This window comes from Hippocampus zosterae, chromosome 7, assembly GCF_025434085.1.
Source record: "Hippocampus zosterae strain Florida chromosome 7, ASM2543408v3, whole genome shotgun sequence".
Lineage (NCBI taxonomy): Eukaryota > Metazoa > Chordata > Actinopteri > Syngnathiformes > Syngnathidae > Hippocampus > Hippocampus zosterae.
This window is the reverse complement of record NC_067457.1, coordinates 22,633,882-22,653,414: the sequence shown is the minus strand read 5'-3', so window position 1 is coordinate 22,653,414 and position 19,533 is coordinate 22,633,882. Positions and strand designations below refer to the sequence as shown.

The 19,533-nt window shown below is 43.2% G+C and overlaps 1 protein-coding gene across 2 annotated transcripts in view; it reads left to right on the top strand.

Annotated features, from left to right (window-relative positions):
• The first annotated feature begins 1,429 nt into the window (after positions 1-1,429).
• Positions 1,430-19,533, top strand: part of LOC127605010 (POU domain, class 2, transcription factor 2-like) — a 36,865-nt gene continuing 18,761 nt past the window's right edge. For both annotated transcript variants that reach the window (XM_052072552.1, XM_052072551.1), the window contains exon 1: positions 1,430-2,063. In XM_052072552.1, coding sequence (XP_051928512.1) covers positions 1,964-2,063 — 100 coding nt within the window. In that variant the 5' untranslated portion in view covers positions 1,430-1,963. The remainder of the gene's footprint in view (positions 2,064-19,533) is intronic.

Here is a 19,533-nt window from a genome sequence, read left to right as displayed (position 1 = left end):
CATGAAAAGAAAGAACGAGAGAGAGGTGCGCCTACTGAAATATACATCAAACGCACATGCGTGTGTGTGTGTGTGTGTGGGTGTGTGTGTGGAGGTAATCGATGCTCTCCTTGCTGATGTGATGATGTGAATATTGGCTTCATTGTATTGACGTTTTCAGGGGATCAATTGGCTGGATCGGCGCGTGTACAAGTGTGACAAAAACGAAGGCTGTTGACTAGTAAATAGAAGCCAAAAAGCAAGAGGTTGCTGCCCTCTTTAAGTTTCAATTTGAATTCTTCAGTTTCAATTTGAATTTGTATTTGTGAGGTTGACTTCCTTACACTGACTTATGTCCCATGCAAAACGTCAGTTTGGAAAATAAAGTAAAATTACAAAAGGCATTAAACCAAAATCTTTGTCAAATTCACAAAAATTGGATTTATATTTTTAACATTTAAAAAAAGTGTGAAAATTTGAAATAATTACATCCCAGAAAAGTGGAATTTCAAAATTTTTAAATTTAAGATATTGAATTTGGATTTCAGAGCTTGAATTGTAATTTCCACTTTTTTGCACACACAAAAAAAATTGTCAGAATTCAAATTTTGAAATTTGAATTGACGATAATTTGTTGATTATAAATTCCTCTGTTCGAATTTGGATTTCTGTTTTTACATTCAAATTTCTGAGATTTATTTTGAATTTTCAATGCGGAATTAACGATAATTTCAGTAAAAAAAAAAAAAATCTAGAAAAATCCAGTCAGTTCCAGCCGTCTTCGGGCAGTCGGCGGGGTACACCCTGAACTGGTTGCCAGCCAATCGCAGGACACACAGAGACAAACAACCATCCGCACTCACACTCACACCTAGGGAAAATTACGTGTGTTCCACTAACCTGCCATGCATGTTTTTAGAATGTGGGAGGAAGTACCCGCAGAAAACCCACGCAGGCACGGGGAGAACATGCATATGACACAGCCGGAATCGAACCCTGCACCTCTGCACTGTGAGGCCAATGAGCTAACCAGTAGTCCACCTGTCTAGAAAAAATGATATGTACAGTATAAATTTAACACGATCACAATTCGAATTCACTCATTTGGCACATGACTCAGGAAGTATTATCAGTACCATCTGTCTTTGAATTTTACTTTATTAGTTTCAGATTTTTTTTCTGAGTTTTTTGACAGAATTTACACATTTTTGTGACAGTGAATTTGCAAATTTCAGATGGAAGTCAGAAATTCTTTAAAAAAAACGAATATATTTCCATATATTAAGCCCTTTGAACTTAAATGTGCGTGTGTGTGTGTGAGTGTGTGAGTGTTGGGGGGGAGTAAAGAGAGAGAGAGTAAAAAAGAGTGGGGGGTGGGAGTGTGTGTAAAATCGGGGGTGGGTGTCTCTTGTCTCTTGTATCCTGGCCGAGGCGCCTCATGAGCAGCAGAGCGCGGTGAGGCTGCGCGGCGACGGAACACGACCACCGTCGTTATTAGGTGGGGGGGGGGCGTGGAAAATCCCGCCTTGCACCGAACAACCGATAGCCGTTTCCACATGGATTTACTCATTAATTGATCAGCTCTCTCGATCGCCTTTTTGTTTTTCATGCGATTCATTCAAGCGGAGAAACGGACACTTCGCCTCCAGTCGGGGGGTTAGCGCGGAATATGAGCGGTGCACATCGAGGACCCGCGATGCTGTCTTTAGGCGCACGAGCGGGAGCTTAGCGCTTCACCTGCGCCCCAAAATCCCCCCCCCCCTCCCCCCACCCCGAGCTTTAGCTGTCACTGCCAAAGAGAAAAACAGGACAAAAGAACCAAAAAAAAAAAAAGAATTGAGACAAGATCACACTATCAAGAAACCCCCCACCAAAAAAAAAACTCCTTTTTTTCTGTCCAAAGCAGAAGATCGGAGGGAGAACTAAAGCCGAGCGGAGAGGACAATAAGGAGCAAAAAAAGGGGTCTCAGGTCGACGGAGGACCATGTTTGTCCCCCTGCCGGTGCCCTTCGTCTTTCAGAGAACTGCATCCGACTTCAGCGCCTGGAGACTCAAGTCGTCGCTGGCTCCGCGGTCCAGCCCCGGTAAGACCCCACCGGAAACCTCAGCGGCATTTTTTTTTTTTTTCAAATGGAGAATAGTCATTGGACTACTGGTAATTGGACATGACTGATCAAACCAGGGAATGGTCCGATATTTTGATGAAAGAACTTTGACGAATACAAGGTATCCCAAAAATTGACTCTCTGGCCATTCTTTCATTTAGATTCATTCGCAATTGTGCCAAGACCCAAATAAGAAAATTAGAGAAAGTAACTTTACGCTAGCCTTCAACTGAAATAAAAAATAATATGAGTAATGAATCTGTTTTTCTTTTTCACCCCTTATTGAAATTCACCTGAATTATAAATCAAAAGTTTTCCCCTCGACTGTACTATGTGGAATTCACAAGTAGCTGAAGCATGAAGTGGATTTATCATTTATTTATCAAAGTATAACATTCCTTTAATTATTTTTCTTTCCAAAAGTCACTTCAGCTTATTATTTCTACGGGTTTTAATGGGGAAGTTTGCATTGATGTTTATATTTGTCCATGAGGTAACATGTATTCCTCATTCGCGCATCCATTCCGCGCGTCTCCTTTGGCCAGGTTCATGGTCATCTATTGATTAGTACGTATTGATCCGGGTCTGGGAAAGCTCGGGGGATGGCAAGTGAGTTTGCAAGTGTGTGTGTGTGTGTGTGTGTCTCACTCCTTCTCTGCGAATGAGTTGTGAGTGTTTTGATCGTTTCTGTGTGTACACTAGTTATTTAAGTGTGTTTTGTAATCATTGATTCATGAAAAATGTTTTGGGTCGGTTTCCCACAAATTCAACTGCTTTTTTTGTTTTGTACAAAATCTGAAATCTTGACTGGCCTCCATCCACACCGATGAGCTTTTTTTTTTTTTTGTTATCAGGGCATATTTTTACATCAACTTTTATTCACCAAGTAGGGAAAAAAAACACATTTTAGTGATTTTAGTCAACCCAGAAAAATCGCTGTTTTTTTCCCCCAACTCTCTTTCTAATTGTGAATGAATAAATATATACAATAAAAATCGATAAATCCTACACATTTCTAATACGACTGATTCCAGTCACCAATTTTGCATCACCATTTTTTAAATAAGAATAACAACTTAAGAGTTCATACTTTTTCACCGCCAGTATATTTCCCTTTAAAAGTACTCTCCTTCATAGTGCGTGTGTGCGTGTGTGTGTGTGTTTGTGCGTGTGTGTGTGTTCAAGTGAGACTGGAGGTGAAAGTGTCCTCCATCCACCAGCACTGTCCCCATCCCCACTACACTGGCTCAGTTCATCCAGGCGGAAATATCTAATGGCCGCTGTGGGGGTGGAATGGGGTTTGGCATGTGTATGGGGCGGGGTGGGGTGGGGGGGTCAGGGGGGTCGGGTTGCTGGTTGATTTAAGGCGGGAGGGGGGAGTGGGGGTGTGGCGGGGTAATTCAGCCTATCACCTTAAGTAGGTGTCAACGGCAGAGGGGGAAAAAATGGTGTTGTGGACATTTGACAGGCGAGGCATAATCACTCTTTGAAGTGGGGGGGGTCACTTTGTCTTTTGATGGTTGATGAAAGGAAAGTGTCAAAGAAAAGACGAATAATGAATGAGGGTTGTAACGTAAGGTGCTAACGGGGATAGAGGATGACTTCATGCACGTTATTAGCTAACACCTGCAGCCAGCTAACGACGTTGACAAATGACAAACATTTCGCCGTTTACTTTTTGATTGATACTGCGAGAGACTTCTTTTGCAATGTTTTTATTACTGCACTTGTTCGAAGAAAATAACCCCGAGAAGAAATCTCTTCGACACCCACATTTTTTTACGAAATGCTGGAAAGCTCCGCCTCTTCACTCAACTCTCACGTTATGTCACCTGAAGATTGAACGTTTTTAGATAACGAATGAAAATAGGTTTGATATGTTTTAGGCAGCCAGATTTTGTTTAAAAAAATGGATTTTGCCATGCTTTGGTGCAGAAGAAACCGGTCAGCCATGAGGGTAACTTTGTGTAGAGATTCCTTCCCGTCTGTTACACTGTTAAGCAAATTGTTTTTCTTCTGCTGTATCACTTATTGCTCAAAGTCCTTTGAAAAATAGTTTGGCAAAGATCGCACGGTTCGTCGTTTTAAAGGATTTGTTTTAACTGTACCGAAAAGCAGTTGAACATGATTTTGGGCCGGTGTTGTTGACATTGTTCATGAACAAACCTGGTGAAAAAAATAAATAAATAGAATTTAAAAGTCAAAACGAAGTATTATGACACTAAAGTGCGGATCAAAAGATGGGGCCGCTCATCCATCTTTGTCTAGTTTTTCCAAGTCAAGTCAACATTATTTATAGAGCACTTTCAAACAGCCATCGCTGCATACATAGTGCTGTACATGGAGCGATTTAACATACACAATAAACAGTAAGACGAATCCGTAATAAAGGTGGTAGAAAGCACCAAGCGGTAAAATCAAGAACAAATTTAAGTCATGCTGAGTCGAGGCTTGAAAAGTAAAAAAAAAAAAAAAACGAAATGGCAGGAGCGTCGCCGAACACACTGGCGCACAAGCGGCCATCTTAGGTCCAGGTCTCTTAGGTTTCAGTCTCATCCCGTCTCTACAGAGAGTTGGCATCCGCCAGTCCTCGTCAACTCAGACTTCCAAAGCCTTGCCGGTGGACAAAACAAACACCCGGCGCTGTCTCGTCTCCCTAGCCGACGTTGAATTGGATTTGCTCGCCGTAGGCCGGGCCCCTCTAAGCCACTTTAGCTAAGTCTGTTAGCCGCAAGTCTGCCCGGCTGCGATCCGCACCTTTGACCGTGGCTGCGCATCTGTATGATTGCTTGTGACCTTTCACTCTTTCGCTCTCTTAACTCTCCACCTTGGTGTTGGTACGCCACGGCCAAAGACCAAACCGGCCGCATTCGGCAGACGCTCGCGTGAACTCGGCTTACTGGGTTTTTCTGGGCTCAGTCGCGTCGCCTCATCAGCAGCTTTCCAATGGGTTGGAATTCATCATGATTCCAGTCCTTTTGCGCACTGAAATATTTTGGGAGTTGCACTACCCTTACAAGTGTAATTCGATAAATCGATCAATAGTTTATTTAGAAAGCAGCTTTTATACTTACAAAAAAAAAAAACCCTGAAGTGTTTCACAGAACAGAGAACAAGAACGGGTAAGATAAGAAGAAATGCTCAATGTTTTTGTTTTTTTTTTTAGGCCATGCAGCAAACTCGTTCCATGTGCCATTCGCGACTTAGAAAAATGGTAAACCGAAGACTCCTTTGTGTAGATGTTGCCATGACGCCATTAACCATTATTCCTCATGATGGGTGAAAATAGATTTTTTTTAAGGGTTGTTTTTATTTATTTATTTTTAACCAAAATTGAAGCACTTACTTTCACATTACCTGTAATGGGGAAAAAAAACAACTAATTTTCATTTCTGTGAAAGTTGAAGCAGTTGAATGCTTGGAAGAAAAAAAAACATCTTTGAAAGCTTTGATGGGATTTTGAGAAATCTCAGAATGGAGGAAAAATAAAAAGAAACATATTAGGACGTCTTTGGGAGTGAATGAGTTAAAGGCACTCCCAAAACACTTAAAAGTCAGTGCCGAAAGCCCGCACGATGTCTCTGGGCTTGTTATCCGAACATTCTTTTCATTTGGGATCGGCCGTGATCTGATGTTTGAGGCCGACAGGAAGTGACGAGACACATTGACCGCAGAGCCACTGTATGGTGAGGCAAGACGGCGGGTGTCGGCGCTTTGAGTGAAAGTTTTCGGAAGAAGTTCAGAACATACGCACATTAGCACACAATGCTCTCTGCTGTCGGATAACAACCTCACACCCTGAATTTTTTTACCTCGCTGTGCCCGGTAGGGGAGCGGGTTGCTGGTGTCTGGACCAAGCGGCCTTAGCAAAAGCGTAGACTAATTGGCTCTTGGTGTGTGTGGATCTGTGACTGGACCAGTCATACTTGCTTTTCCCCAAGTTAATTAATAAGTTACGATAAGTTAATAAATAAATGATAAAATTAATAAAAATAAAAATGAGCGCTTCATACTGACGGTAAGACGCTTTGGCCGTCAAAATGCGTTAGAGGATATATTGTGATTTAAGAGTGGGACGCTGTTAAGCTATTTGCGGCCGGCGAATGTGTTGCTGTTTGAAGAGAGGTGTTTTTTTATGTATTTGTTGATTTATTTATTGATCTTTTTCAGTGTGCATACATGAGCGGCGGGTAGCAAATATTCACCCGTTTACCGTTCATTTATTGGTTACGTTTAATTCCTGCTGCTTGCTACCGAAGGACTTGAGCTGGCATTAAATTGGCCGAGCGCATGTTGTCATTCGTGCCCGTTTACCTCCGTTAATGTGCCTTAGATCATTTGTGGTGTATTTGAGAAGCACATTAACACACGCCTCTTCCCTCACTCTGTGGGGGGCATGCGCATCATGTCGCCTCAATATTTTGAGATGATGAATGAAAATAGACAAATTGGCTTGCTCTGATTTAATTTGACGTTCGGAAATTCCGTGTGCACTCAAAACGAAGCGTCGGTGTACGTACTAGGCGCTCCGACTATGCGTCCAGAAGCATAGACGCGTTTCAAGCACAAGATGCTGATTGGTCGTGAAAATAGGCTGCGCACTGTCAGAGTAGGGCACAGGCGTTAGTGAATTTCGCAATGCGCCCTACCTTTTTCCGACTATTTTCTCAACTCTCATTCCGATCCCCGTTAAATGCCCTCCCATGTGGGCAAGGCGAGCCACAGTTACGATGTCATTTCATCCGTCTGAAGATTCAAAGGCAGCTGCTGTAGGCCACAGCTCACACACACACAGCCTAAACAGCCAACTTGTCACTCACTAGGTCACGCCCCTTAAAGGCACTTTGCAGTATCAAAATATGTTTTCTTTACATTCGCTTCAGTATATGTCATTATCTTTTCGCATATACAGTGCTATTTTTTTCTTTAGCGCTCTGGAATGGATTGTTCTCAAATAATTTCTATAGCGGGGGTGTCAAACTGATTTCACATTGTGGACCACATATAGCCTCGGTAGATGTAAAGTGGGCCGGACCATTACAATTATACCATACTCTACTATAAATAACCAAAATAATGTATTTCCTTTGTTTTGGTCTAAAGAAGCAGAAGAGCATTAGGAAAATGTTGAAATTTAATAAACAGATCTAGGGGATACTCCATGAATTGTACCTTGTTAAAAGTAGTCATTCCGTCTCTCTTGTGAATTTTTTCACTTTTAAATTATCCTGCGGGCCTGATCGAACCTGCTTGCGGGCCGGCTTCGGCCCACGGGCCTTATGTTTGCTGTTCTGTAGTGACAACTTATTTGATCAATACAATACAATACAATACAATACATGCTGATTTATATAGCGCTTTCACAACAGCGGCAGCTGTAACAAAGCGCTTTACAAAACAGTTAACATAAAGTAAAATAATAAACACAACACATAACATAAAACACAGACAGTGTTCAATGGAGTCACAGAACCGATGAAACTTTCTAAGTCAAGATTGCTCTGTACTTTTATTATTCATCTCAAAAGTACTGAACAAATAGTTTGCCCAACACGGTAAATACACAAAAAAATGCCTTCTACGCCATAGTGGCACTTTGTGTGTGCGCGCGCCGTCTGCATGTGTGGAAATGCGGTTGATGCACGCAGGTTGACGATTCAATAATTGCACGTTAAGGTCACGTTGTGGTTTATCTGGAAGGAGCTCACGGCGGCCCATTGTGTGATTGGTTTTAACCTTCCGCGGGTATTGATCAGCACCATTGACTTGCCTCCCGTCGCTAGTGTGTTTGTGTGTGGTGTAGTGTGCTGTGGATGTGAAGGAATGTGTGTCTGAGGGCGTGTGTATGTATGTGTGTGTGTGTGTATGGATCAGATTTTAAAAAGGGGGGCGGCGGGAGCTGCGTCGTTTGCGAGCCGTGGCACTAACGTGATTGCCAATGACAAAGCGTCCGGGTGGGTTTGTTAGCTCCATAATGGGGAATCAATAGACACAACACAGATGTCAATACAACATGCTTTATTGCGTTAAGCTGCCTCACGCCCATGCCGGGCTATACACACACAGATACACACACGCACGCACGATGCCCTGCGATGCAACTGTACATTAAACACACCAACGCGCACACACACAAATATCTTATCTCATTTGTTTCACTTTAGGGTGTTGTCATTCCAAGTACAGCATTTCTCATCACATTTCAAACTGTAAACTATGGTAAGAAACGAAACAAAACTTGAATGGCAATGAAATGTAAAGTACTGTTGATTAGCTGAAGCTGTATGTCAAGCAAGAATGGGAAAGATTTCCACTAACAAACAGATATTGTCGCAAACATTTATTGAATGTTGTGAAATGAAAAGGTGATGTAACATGGTCCCAGCTTTTTTGGAACGTGTTGCAGCCATAACATTTTAATTAACTTAATGATTATATGCTAAAAATTTCATTATTTTGTCACATTATCTTGTCTTCGTAGTGTATTTAATTCCATATACAGGTAGTTTGAACATGATTTGCGAATCAGTGTATTCTGTTTTCATCACAATGTCCCAACTTCATTTTAATTTGATTTGTGTGTGTATGCGTGTGTGTGTGTGTGTGTATATATATATATATATATATATATATAGTAGTGTCAAATATAAAGGAGCAAAATGTGTTGCGGATCATTTGACAATATGGCCGCTACCTGCTGCTCGCGTTTGAACTCGGCTTCACCTCCGTCGTTACTGTGGAAACATTGGTTGGCCATTAGGCACACAAACAAGCAAGCAGCAGAGTCAAGGTAAAGACAGACACACACACACACACACACACACAGACACACACACACAGTGGCCATCTTTGTCCTGATGGGCGCAAAAAGCATCAGCGGTTAAATTGGCTGCACTCAGGCTATATTTGACCGCCCTTGTGTTTGCGTGTGTGATTGACAATTACGTGCTATAGTGCGTTTGCCGCCATTTGTTGCCGCCTCTTTTGCTCCTAGTGTGTAACCTTGCACTTATTTCCTTCCCCTGCCCCCATCGGACAATGTCCCCCTTCCCCCCCGGCCACAGGAGCCACCTTTTTTGATTCAATGTAACACCCAAATCGAACTCACTCGGAGTGTGTCAATGTGTGAGTTGGCGTTCCCGGACCAGTATAGAAAGCACAAATGTCAATTCCTTAAAAAAAAAACAACACACACACACACACACACACACACACACACACACACACAAGAGACCTATAAGATTGCAAAAAACTGCAGATGCATACATGGATGGCTACATAGCAACCCGCAGATATCTAGTTCCAAAGGTGGGAGTCACATTATTTTCAGAAGTTTCAATTTATAAGATGCTTAAACACTGTGCTTGACTCAGGTTGTGAAATGACTGCAGTGAACGTAGCCTGGTGTTGGATGAAGAGTTTGACAATCGGTAGTATTCATCACGGAAAGTCCTGGCATCGCTTATATATGAGGAGGAGGCAGGAGAGAGGAATCTAGCGACATCTAAAAGGAAGCTTTGGGTTAGTCCGATTCTATTGGTGCGGCACGATCTGGGGGAGTTTAGGCTTATCCCTGAACAAGAGCGGCAATGGGCCACACCAAACCATCCTGCGGGCAGCAAATTGCCCACGGGTCGTGAATTTGTGACCCCATTCCCAGAATCTTAATTGTTGCCTTTGTCGGGTTCAAATAATTTTTTTTTACCTTAACCGAAGACTTGTTAGCAAGTCTTTAAGAAGTTCCAGTGAATCTGGTCAGACATTTTTTTTTCTTTTCGAAAAAATTCTGAGGTAATCATAATGGAAGGTACAAGTGTACTTTCTAGTTCATATCTGGATTAGCCGCGACCTTAATGACTAAAATCTCAAAGGTGCGCACATAAATTGCTTTCTCCACCTCCTTTTCCCAGATCATTATTTTTTTTTCCAACCCTGAAATTCTGCAGTTGGAGCCGGTTAAATGATAAGCGTCTTACGCCGCTAATCCCAGATCACCGCCTCGAAATCATCTGGAAGTCTTCTTCTGTGACCCGTCCTTATCCTTGACACCTCTCTCGCGCTCACTTTGCACACATTGTGCCGCCACACAAAAGACAAATCCACTCGGTGATTGAGTTTTACCCGTGTCGTCTCGAGGTGTGCTCACTTTTTGTTATTACTTCGTCCGTCGGACGTCCTCGCGGAGCTCTGCCTTAATGAAGCCGCCGTTCGGGTTCCCCGCCAGGTCTCTCGATCCACGTGCGTCTGAGTTGACGCTGCGGGACGCGGACGCTCCGATTCTCTCTGATGTTTGAAATGAAGCAAGTATGTGTTTGCATGTTTGTGAATACACTTCTTTTATTTTCTATAGTAGTGCCATGTTTAATTTGCTCCATGGCCACACCGCTGTTGTTTGCGTGAATTAAACCAAGTGTATAAAAAAAAGGCTTGTTTGTCCCCAAAAACTCAGTTAACAAAAGTCATTGCCAAAATGCGACGATAACACCGTGACTATCGATGCTAGTCGTGTCTACGGCGGTTTTCATTCGATGTTCGCATTAAGCTAGCCCAAGGCAAAGTTGGATGATTGTTTTAATAGCGTAATGTGGAATTCTCTTTACAAAATATAAATAAATAATATATATATAAAATTTATTTATATTTCATTATTTTTTATTTATTATATATATATATAATATAATAAATATATATAAAAATAAATAAATTGGTTTGTATCTCTTAAGAAAAAGTAACTAGCAATTTTAATTGCTGAACTGGATATAAGCGAAATCATTTCGTATCAGGAGAATTTGAAATTCAAATTGGAAAAAAAAATAATTTTCTCATTTGTCATTTCTTCCATCCTCTAGTTTCCTTTGTGTGCGCGCGTGCGTGCCAACAATGGCCTTCCATCCCATAGCGGCTCCACGTTTAGCTCATAAAGTCAGATGACACATGTGGCGGTTAGTCCAATTGGTTCCTTTGTGTCCCCTTGGCTGCTGGTCAGTGCAGTTTTGGGGGCCATTGAGGGCTACTCAACCCCCCAATTTAATTTAGCAGACAGGATTTATGCTAATGATTGTCAGAGAGGGAGTCGGGGGGGGGGGGGGGAATGGCGGGGGACACCTTGTCCTTCCTTGGTTTGACCCCCTCCCTCTGTGCTGGCGATGGTGGCTCTTTTTGGGGGTGAAAAATGTAATATCACATAGGGAGGCGGGGCTTAATCTAAAGAAACAAGTGACAACAATGAAAGATGGAGGAGAGAGCCTGTTAGTGGTGAGGGCATTTGCGGGGGCTAGGGATGGGAAATGTTTTCACTAAATTGGAGTGCTGTGCTTCAATCTGCTCAACTAACCTCACCCACTCATGCATGCACGCGCCATACGTTCTGTCAACAAAAGTTGTTCAAAACTGCGCGACGACGTGCAGCTACTCGTCGTTGTTACGTTCAGTGTTCATATTGGGTTGATTTTGTTCTCTTCACAACTTTTGTTTCAATACACATCCAAATTGGTTTGATTTGAAGACGGAGGGTCAGTTTGACCCTGAACAGTTCACTATACATTCACAAAGTGAATTATCTTTCTATTCTGCACTAAATGTGTACTGAAAGGGTTTGTCATCGAATTAATGAATGCTACTCTTTCTGACACTTTGGATGATGAAAATTTCCCCTGGTCAAACTGACCCACGGGCATTGTTGCTTGTTCTTGTGGAACTAGACTGTTAATGTGCTTTACATCTATTCTTTACAAGGATTTTTACATTGAGACTTAAAATTAAAAAGGCTGGCTCTTTAAAATATGAGATGGCAAATCAACGTTCCCCATTAAAGTGAATGGAAATACTATGACTTTGTTCCAGATGGTCACAATTCCTCAGTAAACTCCATTAATATATTTGTCATTCTTTGCAGATGATAAAGAATATATGCCCCATGTTATATGTGTTTTATGCTGCTGTAAGTGTTAAAATATCCATTGCTTTCAACGGTTAATACTGAAGCTGTTTGAAACGTATTTATTAGACACATCCCATGGTTGCAGCGTGCTCCACATTTTAACAATAGGTTGAATCCAACTGATTTCAGTGTACACAGACTGGACACTTTGTTAGGCACACAATATAAAGCAATCCAATAGAAAACGGCAGCCAAAATTAATCATGTTAATAGTCATGCTCATTTTTTTTTTCAAGGTGACCTTTGACAAAAGTGAATTTTAGAAAGCCCACCTAAGAAAAAAGGGCAAAGCTGCCTTTGAGTGATGTTTTTTTTTCTCCTTCTCCTTGATTTAAAAATCATAACTTAACCCCTCTCAGAAACACACACACACACACACACACCCGCGCGCAATATCCCCATCAGATAAAGCGGGTAAACTGGCTTCCAGCTCTCCTCCTTATCACCATCCTCCCTCCCTCCTTCTCCACCTCCTCCGTTTTTTATCCTCTTTTATTATCCGCCGCTTCTTTACCACAAATGAAATGAATCTGTTGTAGCACACCTCACCATCCTTCCTCCCCCTCCCCCCGTGTCTCAATCTCCTCGTGACTTTGACTCGTCACTTGAACTTCCTCATATTGTTCGCCAATCTGTTAGCTCGCTAACCCGGGCTGCATTTTGCGCACACACCCAATCTTGCAGCCGCACGTTTACCAGGCTATCAGGGGACTGTCATTTTACACTGATTAACAGGGGACTTGGATTTATGGATATTTTTAAATGGGTGCAAGGGGGGGGGGGGGCTGTAGAGTATGTGCTTTAACACCCAGCCACTTGCAACTCCCCAGGGCGTCTTAGACATGATTTCACCGTGATTTAAAGCACGCCTTTTAAACATTTCCCTATTCACGTTGAGATGTGAGGTTGTAATGGAGGGTCCCCTGTTCCACTGGTTGACAACTCCATGCTCACACACGCAGCGTGACGTTGGTTGGTTGACATGTCGCGGCGCGTTTCAATCCGGCACGTTTGACATCAATCTGTCCCGCGGTTGCTGTTAGCAGCAGCTGTTTCTTTAGTGAGTGCCACATCTTTCATCAAGGACTGTGGATGGAAAGGAGATGTTTAAACACAAACACACACACACACGCACACTTTAGAGAGCGAGTCAGACAGGCGTTATTGGCAGAATTTAGTTGTCTGAAACGGATGAAAAAAACTATAGCAGACCTTTAAAAAAAATGATCTAAGAGGATTTCTCAATATTGCTGTGGTAATTTAATATGGGATTGTTTTTTTTCAAGGTGCTCTTCCTTCAATTTTTTTATGAAACACAATAAATGAATCTGTATTACATTAAACAATATCAGATTTATAACATGTCATTTTGAGCATGATGTGAAAATAAAAGCAAATTAACCAAGTAGTTTATTTTTGGACTCATTAGAGTTTTTAATTACGGAACACTGTCAGATGACAATAATAATGCAAACAAATCTGTGCCTTCATCACTTTTACTGTTTCGTGATATAATGTGTGAACATGAACGGTTGAACTGCAGTTTACTGAGAAATTAAATGAAATTGAAAAATATGTAGCTCATCCTTGTCATCGGATTCAATATCGGCGCACGTGGTTCTGAAGCGTCCCCTGTATTATTTTATTGAACCCAAAGCCAAAAATCGACTCAAAGCACTCCTAAATTGGGACACCGGTAAATATATCAAGTTACCGCTTTCGAGTGACCCTCCACTTTAGTTGGCTACTCACAAAATCACCCATTTCCATCGGCTACAAAATTCTTAGCGCTTTATTACCGTGGAGATAGGGATGAATGAAATAGTCTTCATCTGACAAAAGGCTGGAAGGGACACTCAAACGAGGGAGAGAATGCGCACAGTTGCCCTTAATGTTTCCCCCTTGGGGGTTTAGCGGCCGTGCGAGCCGGTGCGGCGAAATAGGACAGGTGAATCGCCCCCGCCACCCCTCCCTCGGTAAAGAAGTGGTATGAATATGGTAAACCCGCCGTCCGCTTGGCAGCACGATTCTCTTCCAGTAAAATGGCCCCCGCGCCGACGTTCCCTCGCGGCTACGAGCTCAGAAGATTCTGCATTTAGGCCCAGCACTCAGTCCCTCTGTGCATTCTGGGGGGATTGAAAGGGTCCCGGTAGCCTCCCGCCCACTCGCTCAACCCTCCCCCCCTTCACATCTCGCGGGATGGTGATAGCGTGCAACGCAGCTTACGCGTATCGGGGTCGGAAGCCGCGCGGCTATCGCGATCTGGTCCTTGTCGCGTTTAGCTTAGCTACGTGCGCTAGCCTCAGGCGACATGGAGTCGCCATCAGAATGTACCATTACAGCGCTTAAAGAAAGTCTACAAACCCATTTTGATTTGAAACTGTGTTTTTTTAAAAATAAAATAAAATCTGTGACAGCCATCTCCTGACTTCCGGGGTCTTTTCTGATATATACTCGCCCCTTTGCTATTTGTGACAACAATCACCCTCCTTTTCTGGCCTTATTTTTGGTCCTATGTGCCACAACCCTCCATCTTTCATTGTCTGGAGTAGTTTCTAGCAAGTACTGGTTGTGTCCTACATATGTCAACAATCCCCAATGTTTTTCATATATCCGGATTCATTTCTGGCAAGTACTGGCGAAGCCCTTCCGTCCTCTTTCATGTGTCTTCTCAAGCTTTCGGGTTCTTCTTACAGTACATTTCGACTCACTTCTGGTGTAGTCCTCCAATCTCTGGCCAATCTTCATATTTCTCGGGTATTTTTTGGTCCAAAATGTCACAAAAACCTTCCAACTTCTCTTACATCTGGCTAATTTATGGAAAGTTTCACCGAGTCCTCAATCTCTCTTGTTTTCATTTTTCTGTGGTAATTTCTGGTACTACACTTGAACTACAATCTTCTTCACGTCTGGCCATATATTCTCTATGTGTGAGGGCAAGCGCCCGCCTTTTTCACACATCCAGGCTAATTTCTGCTCCATACTGTCAGCGTCCTCCATGGACCAACGTTTTTTTTAAACATTTATTTATTGAATATACATTGGGCAATTTCTTCCGTGTCCAACCCGTGACAACAATCTCCTGCCAGTATAGCATGAAAATAACCCCCCAAATAAATCAATAAAATTAGACACCAATTTATTATGTATGCGTGTATGTTTGCATAGTACACCTGCCCATGTGTGCCTTCAGCTTGCAGAACAACCCCCCGGCCCCCCGCCACCCACCCACTCACTCTGCCCTCCGCATCACAGCCTTTGTGTGCTCGTCAGTTAGCATGCGTAGTGTGTGTGATGCCGGGGTTGGTTAGAGAGGGGGGTTAACCTTCACCCCCTGACCCTCGCCCTCCCCTCAACGTTGACCCCCACCCCCACCCCCATCCAACCATTCATATGCAAGCCAGGCGTCATTGGGGCCATTCTTCTTCACCCCCGGCCGGCCTGTTGGGGTGTCACGTCTCAAGTTCAAGTGAGAGAGAGTGTGGGGTCGGGGTTCAATGGGCGGGACAGAGTGGTGAACTGACCAGACGGACACGCAGACGGTCGGACTTGACTTTGAAGCAATGAGCGGACCAGACTGCATTGATGACGATGCTGCAAATGCAGATATACTGTACATACTTGCATTATGTACATACATACTGTATATCAAAAATTATTTGTATGTGGTGCAGGCATGAGCTATGGATGTAATTATGCCTTATTTGACCTGCATGTGGAAATGGACACTAACTTAACATTAACACGCTCTTTTAGTACAAGACTAACACCTCCACTGGCACACACTTTTACACACACACCCGCATAAATGTGTTTTCCTTCAGTGTGTTTGTGCGCGCTAAATGTAGCATTCAGTGACAACAACAAATGCTTTTATTAGCAGAAAAAAACCCGCCTCCATTGTGCTCGTGACAAGCTAGCACACGATAGTCTGACGCTTTGCGGTGCAGTCACTGCACCCAGGATACATGAATCTTTTTTTATTTGTATTTTATTTTTAATGCACCGATGACATTTGAACCCGGCCACTTGTGTTTGCAGCCTCCTCCTACGTAATGGTTGCAGCAGCGTTTGCCATGATCCAAAGGTTACACTGCAAATGTAGGAAGACCCCCCCCCCCCCCCGGAACCCGTGTCGGACGCTAATGGGCAAGCGCGTGTAGGCGGGTAGCGTGCGATCACAAATTCCGAGCTGTTCGGAGACCGCGCGGCATTCACACCGACTCCGTAATGACCCTTCTAACATGGCATCTGCACCAGTTCGAAATGAAGCCGTGTAGTTTGAACCTTGAGCCGTTTTTCATGCATTTCATCCTTCAATTATCCAAACTGCTTTATCCTCTCGAAGGTCGCGGGTGTGCTGAAGCCCATCCCAGCAGTCTTTGAGTACACCCTGAACCGGTTTGCCAGCTAATTATAAGGCGCACATAGACGGATGATCATCAAACACACTCGTGATGGACCGCGAATAAATAAGTGGACTTTTCTCATATTTGTTTCCCTTTTCTCACCTTCACCATGGCTGCCTCTTAACCAAGAAGCCGCTCGCTAACTCATATGAGCACACATCACCTCCCCATTCATCTCCTTCCCTCAGGAGAAAACAAGAAGGGATCCAGAAAAAAAGGGGTGGGGGGGAGTGGGCTGATGGGGAGGTGAGAGGACAGAACGATAGCCCAGATAAGCAGGACAGAATCCTGGTGAGGTAGGAAGGATGGACTGACGACGTGATGGCTCAAAGATTAAAGAGTTGGCTGTGAAGGGATGGGTGGGGAGGGGGGGCATACATGCACGCACACACACCAAGACAGACGGACAGACAGACAGAGAGGCATTAAAATTCATGGCCTTTTTTATTTTCTGTGCTGAAAATCAATACTGTCTACTATGGATGAGGTGAGATGTGGACAACAGCAGTTGCCGGCCGGTGCGAGTGGGGGGAGGGTGCGTGTGTGTGTTTGTGCGTTGTGGGGGGGGGGGGCGTCAATATTAGCAGTGACACGGCCACAGCAGGCCAAGGTAGAGTTGGATTAGGTAGGAGGGGGGATGGGGTGTGTGTGTGTGTGTAAGGTTCATTAAGTCTGACCAGCAGCAGAGCTTTTGGCCAATGCGGTGGCAGTAGGCTTTTGTCCGAGCGCTCGCACACGTACACGCGCTCTCGCAGATGGACGTCCTGATGGATATTAGCCCCCTTTCCCCATTGTCATTTCCAAGCGCCATCATTTAGCCAATGGAGGGATGTTTGACTTAATGTCTGACAGATGTCGGGATGCTGTGGCACCGTTGCGTGCGCCAAGTTATTGTTAGAATGGGGAGGGCCGGGGTCAGGCAGCGTCTAATTCTGGAAATGGAGATTCTTCCGCATCCGGGCGGGTCATAAATCTTCCCTTGCCCCTTCTGGCCTTCCACCCATATTGCATTAGTTGCTTTTCACATTCGAATTGCATGCGTGTGGACAATGTGCAGCACTCAAATTTAATTCATTTATTTATTACAAATTCGGTGTCGCTTTTGTGCCACATTTTCAGACATTCGAAACGAGGCCGTGGCAGAATTTAGTAGGGAAAAAAAAAGGAAATCGAAATGGCCACCACATATGATTTCTGCTAGCGAATTAATAAGTCAATCATAAACAACTAAATATGAATAAAAACCTGAACATATTCATGAATTATTCAAGTGTGAGCCACGAATAATAAAAAACGAAATATTGTTCGCCCAATGGCACGATTGCCAAGTCATTTTCAATTTAGTGTTACAATAGCGATTAAAAATCTCAATGTGCTCGCTAAAAAAAAATCTTCACATGTAAATATTTTAATTCATCCAGGTAAGGGGTTGAGTCGAGTCGATTGGACTCTTGACGGATTTGTGTTTTTAAAAATAGAAAAATACTCTGTTGTTCCAATTCAGTCTCGTTTATTCGACAGTTATGTTTTGTTCTGTTACATTAGTTTTACAAGCACTTTGACATCGTATTTTAAGTCAAGGCTCACATTGTTGAACGCGATTTTCGCTAGCAGGAGTCTTGGTGAGCCTGCCCTATGTTGGTGATGAAGTTTGCCACAGTGACAAAGCCAGTAGCTAGCTTAGAGAGAGAAAAGGATGTGTCTACGCAGGTAGAGAGCCAGCTCGCGAAGGGAGCTTGTGTCGGTTTTGAGGTGTAAAGCGTCATAAATAATGGAGACACGGACTCGCATTGAAATGCAACGGCTTCCACTTCAGCCCTGAGCGCAACAGCTAATGCTGTCTTTTTCCAACCGTAAGCAATCTCCTGTGCCTTAATGGCGCACGTGTTCCTAGCTAGGGACGTGACACGGACGGTGCGCAATTAACATTTCGTTACAGTCTAGTTATCATGTGTGCATCAAATGCTAATTTCTAGCCATGAAATACGAAATATAGTGGTGCCGTGACTTATGAACATATTATTCGGCAGTATGTTACTTTCTCAAAAACATACAGCAATAACATAATTAAATGGAACGGGAACGTTTTAAAGTATTTGTCATCTTGGCCACCAGGGGACAGTACAATACGTACAAACATAAGACATGCAGATTTGAGGATAAAGAATATATGTGCGTATTGAATATTTCCATGTGTCGTTACTGCTTATGTTCAAATAAGTTGCTGAAATGTTTAGAATTGCTGTAACATTGATGCTAAATTGTGAGCCCGTCTACGGTGGTTTGCAGTGTGTTAGCATTAAGCGAGCAGACTTTTGGAAGGCAAAGTGAATGTGATTTAATTTAATTCAATATACATTCATTTTTATATATTTTATATATTTATTCAATATACTTTTGCTTTATGAGTACTTCACCACCTACAAAACTGCTGCAACCATAACTAGCACTTGCACTGGTTGCCAGCCAATCATAAGGCACACAGACGAACAACCATTCGCGCTCCACACAGGAAGACTGGAGCCGGAATCAAACCCTGCACATATTCACTGTAAGGCGGACGTGCCAACCAGTCGCTCATCATGCCGACGGAGTGATACTAAACCCACAAATTAGTATTTTGTGCGCATGTAATACCTATTATGGCTATAAAGTAGCATTTTACGACCAGTCGATATCTATATTTTGGCCACGGTTTAAAAAAAAATTGATCTCGTGTCTCTGAAATGTTATCAGATTCATCAACTGCACTCTGAACACACACACACACATGCACAATTTAGTGCCTAATTAGGCCCTCCCGCAGCATCTTCGTTCACATGTTTTGCATCTTTGACCAATGGAATGATTTCACATGTGTAGGGTTCTTCGAGCCATTACGACTGTGTGCGCGTGTTGATATGTGCACGATGTGTGTGTTTGTGTGAAGTAACATGTCAGCTGCAAAGAAAGGAGGAGAGAGAGAGAGAGAGAGAGAGAGAGAGAGAAAAAAGCTGGACATTGAGCCAGAAGGTGGATGAGGCTCCTAACTATGTGTGACTTAACGCTGCTGCTGCTCATATGGAGCTTCTGCTTGTGTGTGTGTGTGTGTGTGTGTGTG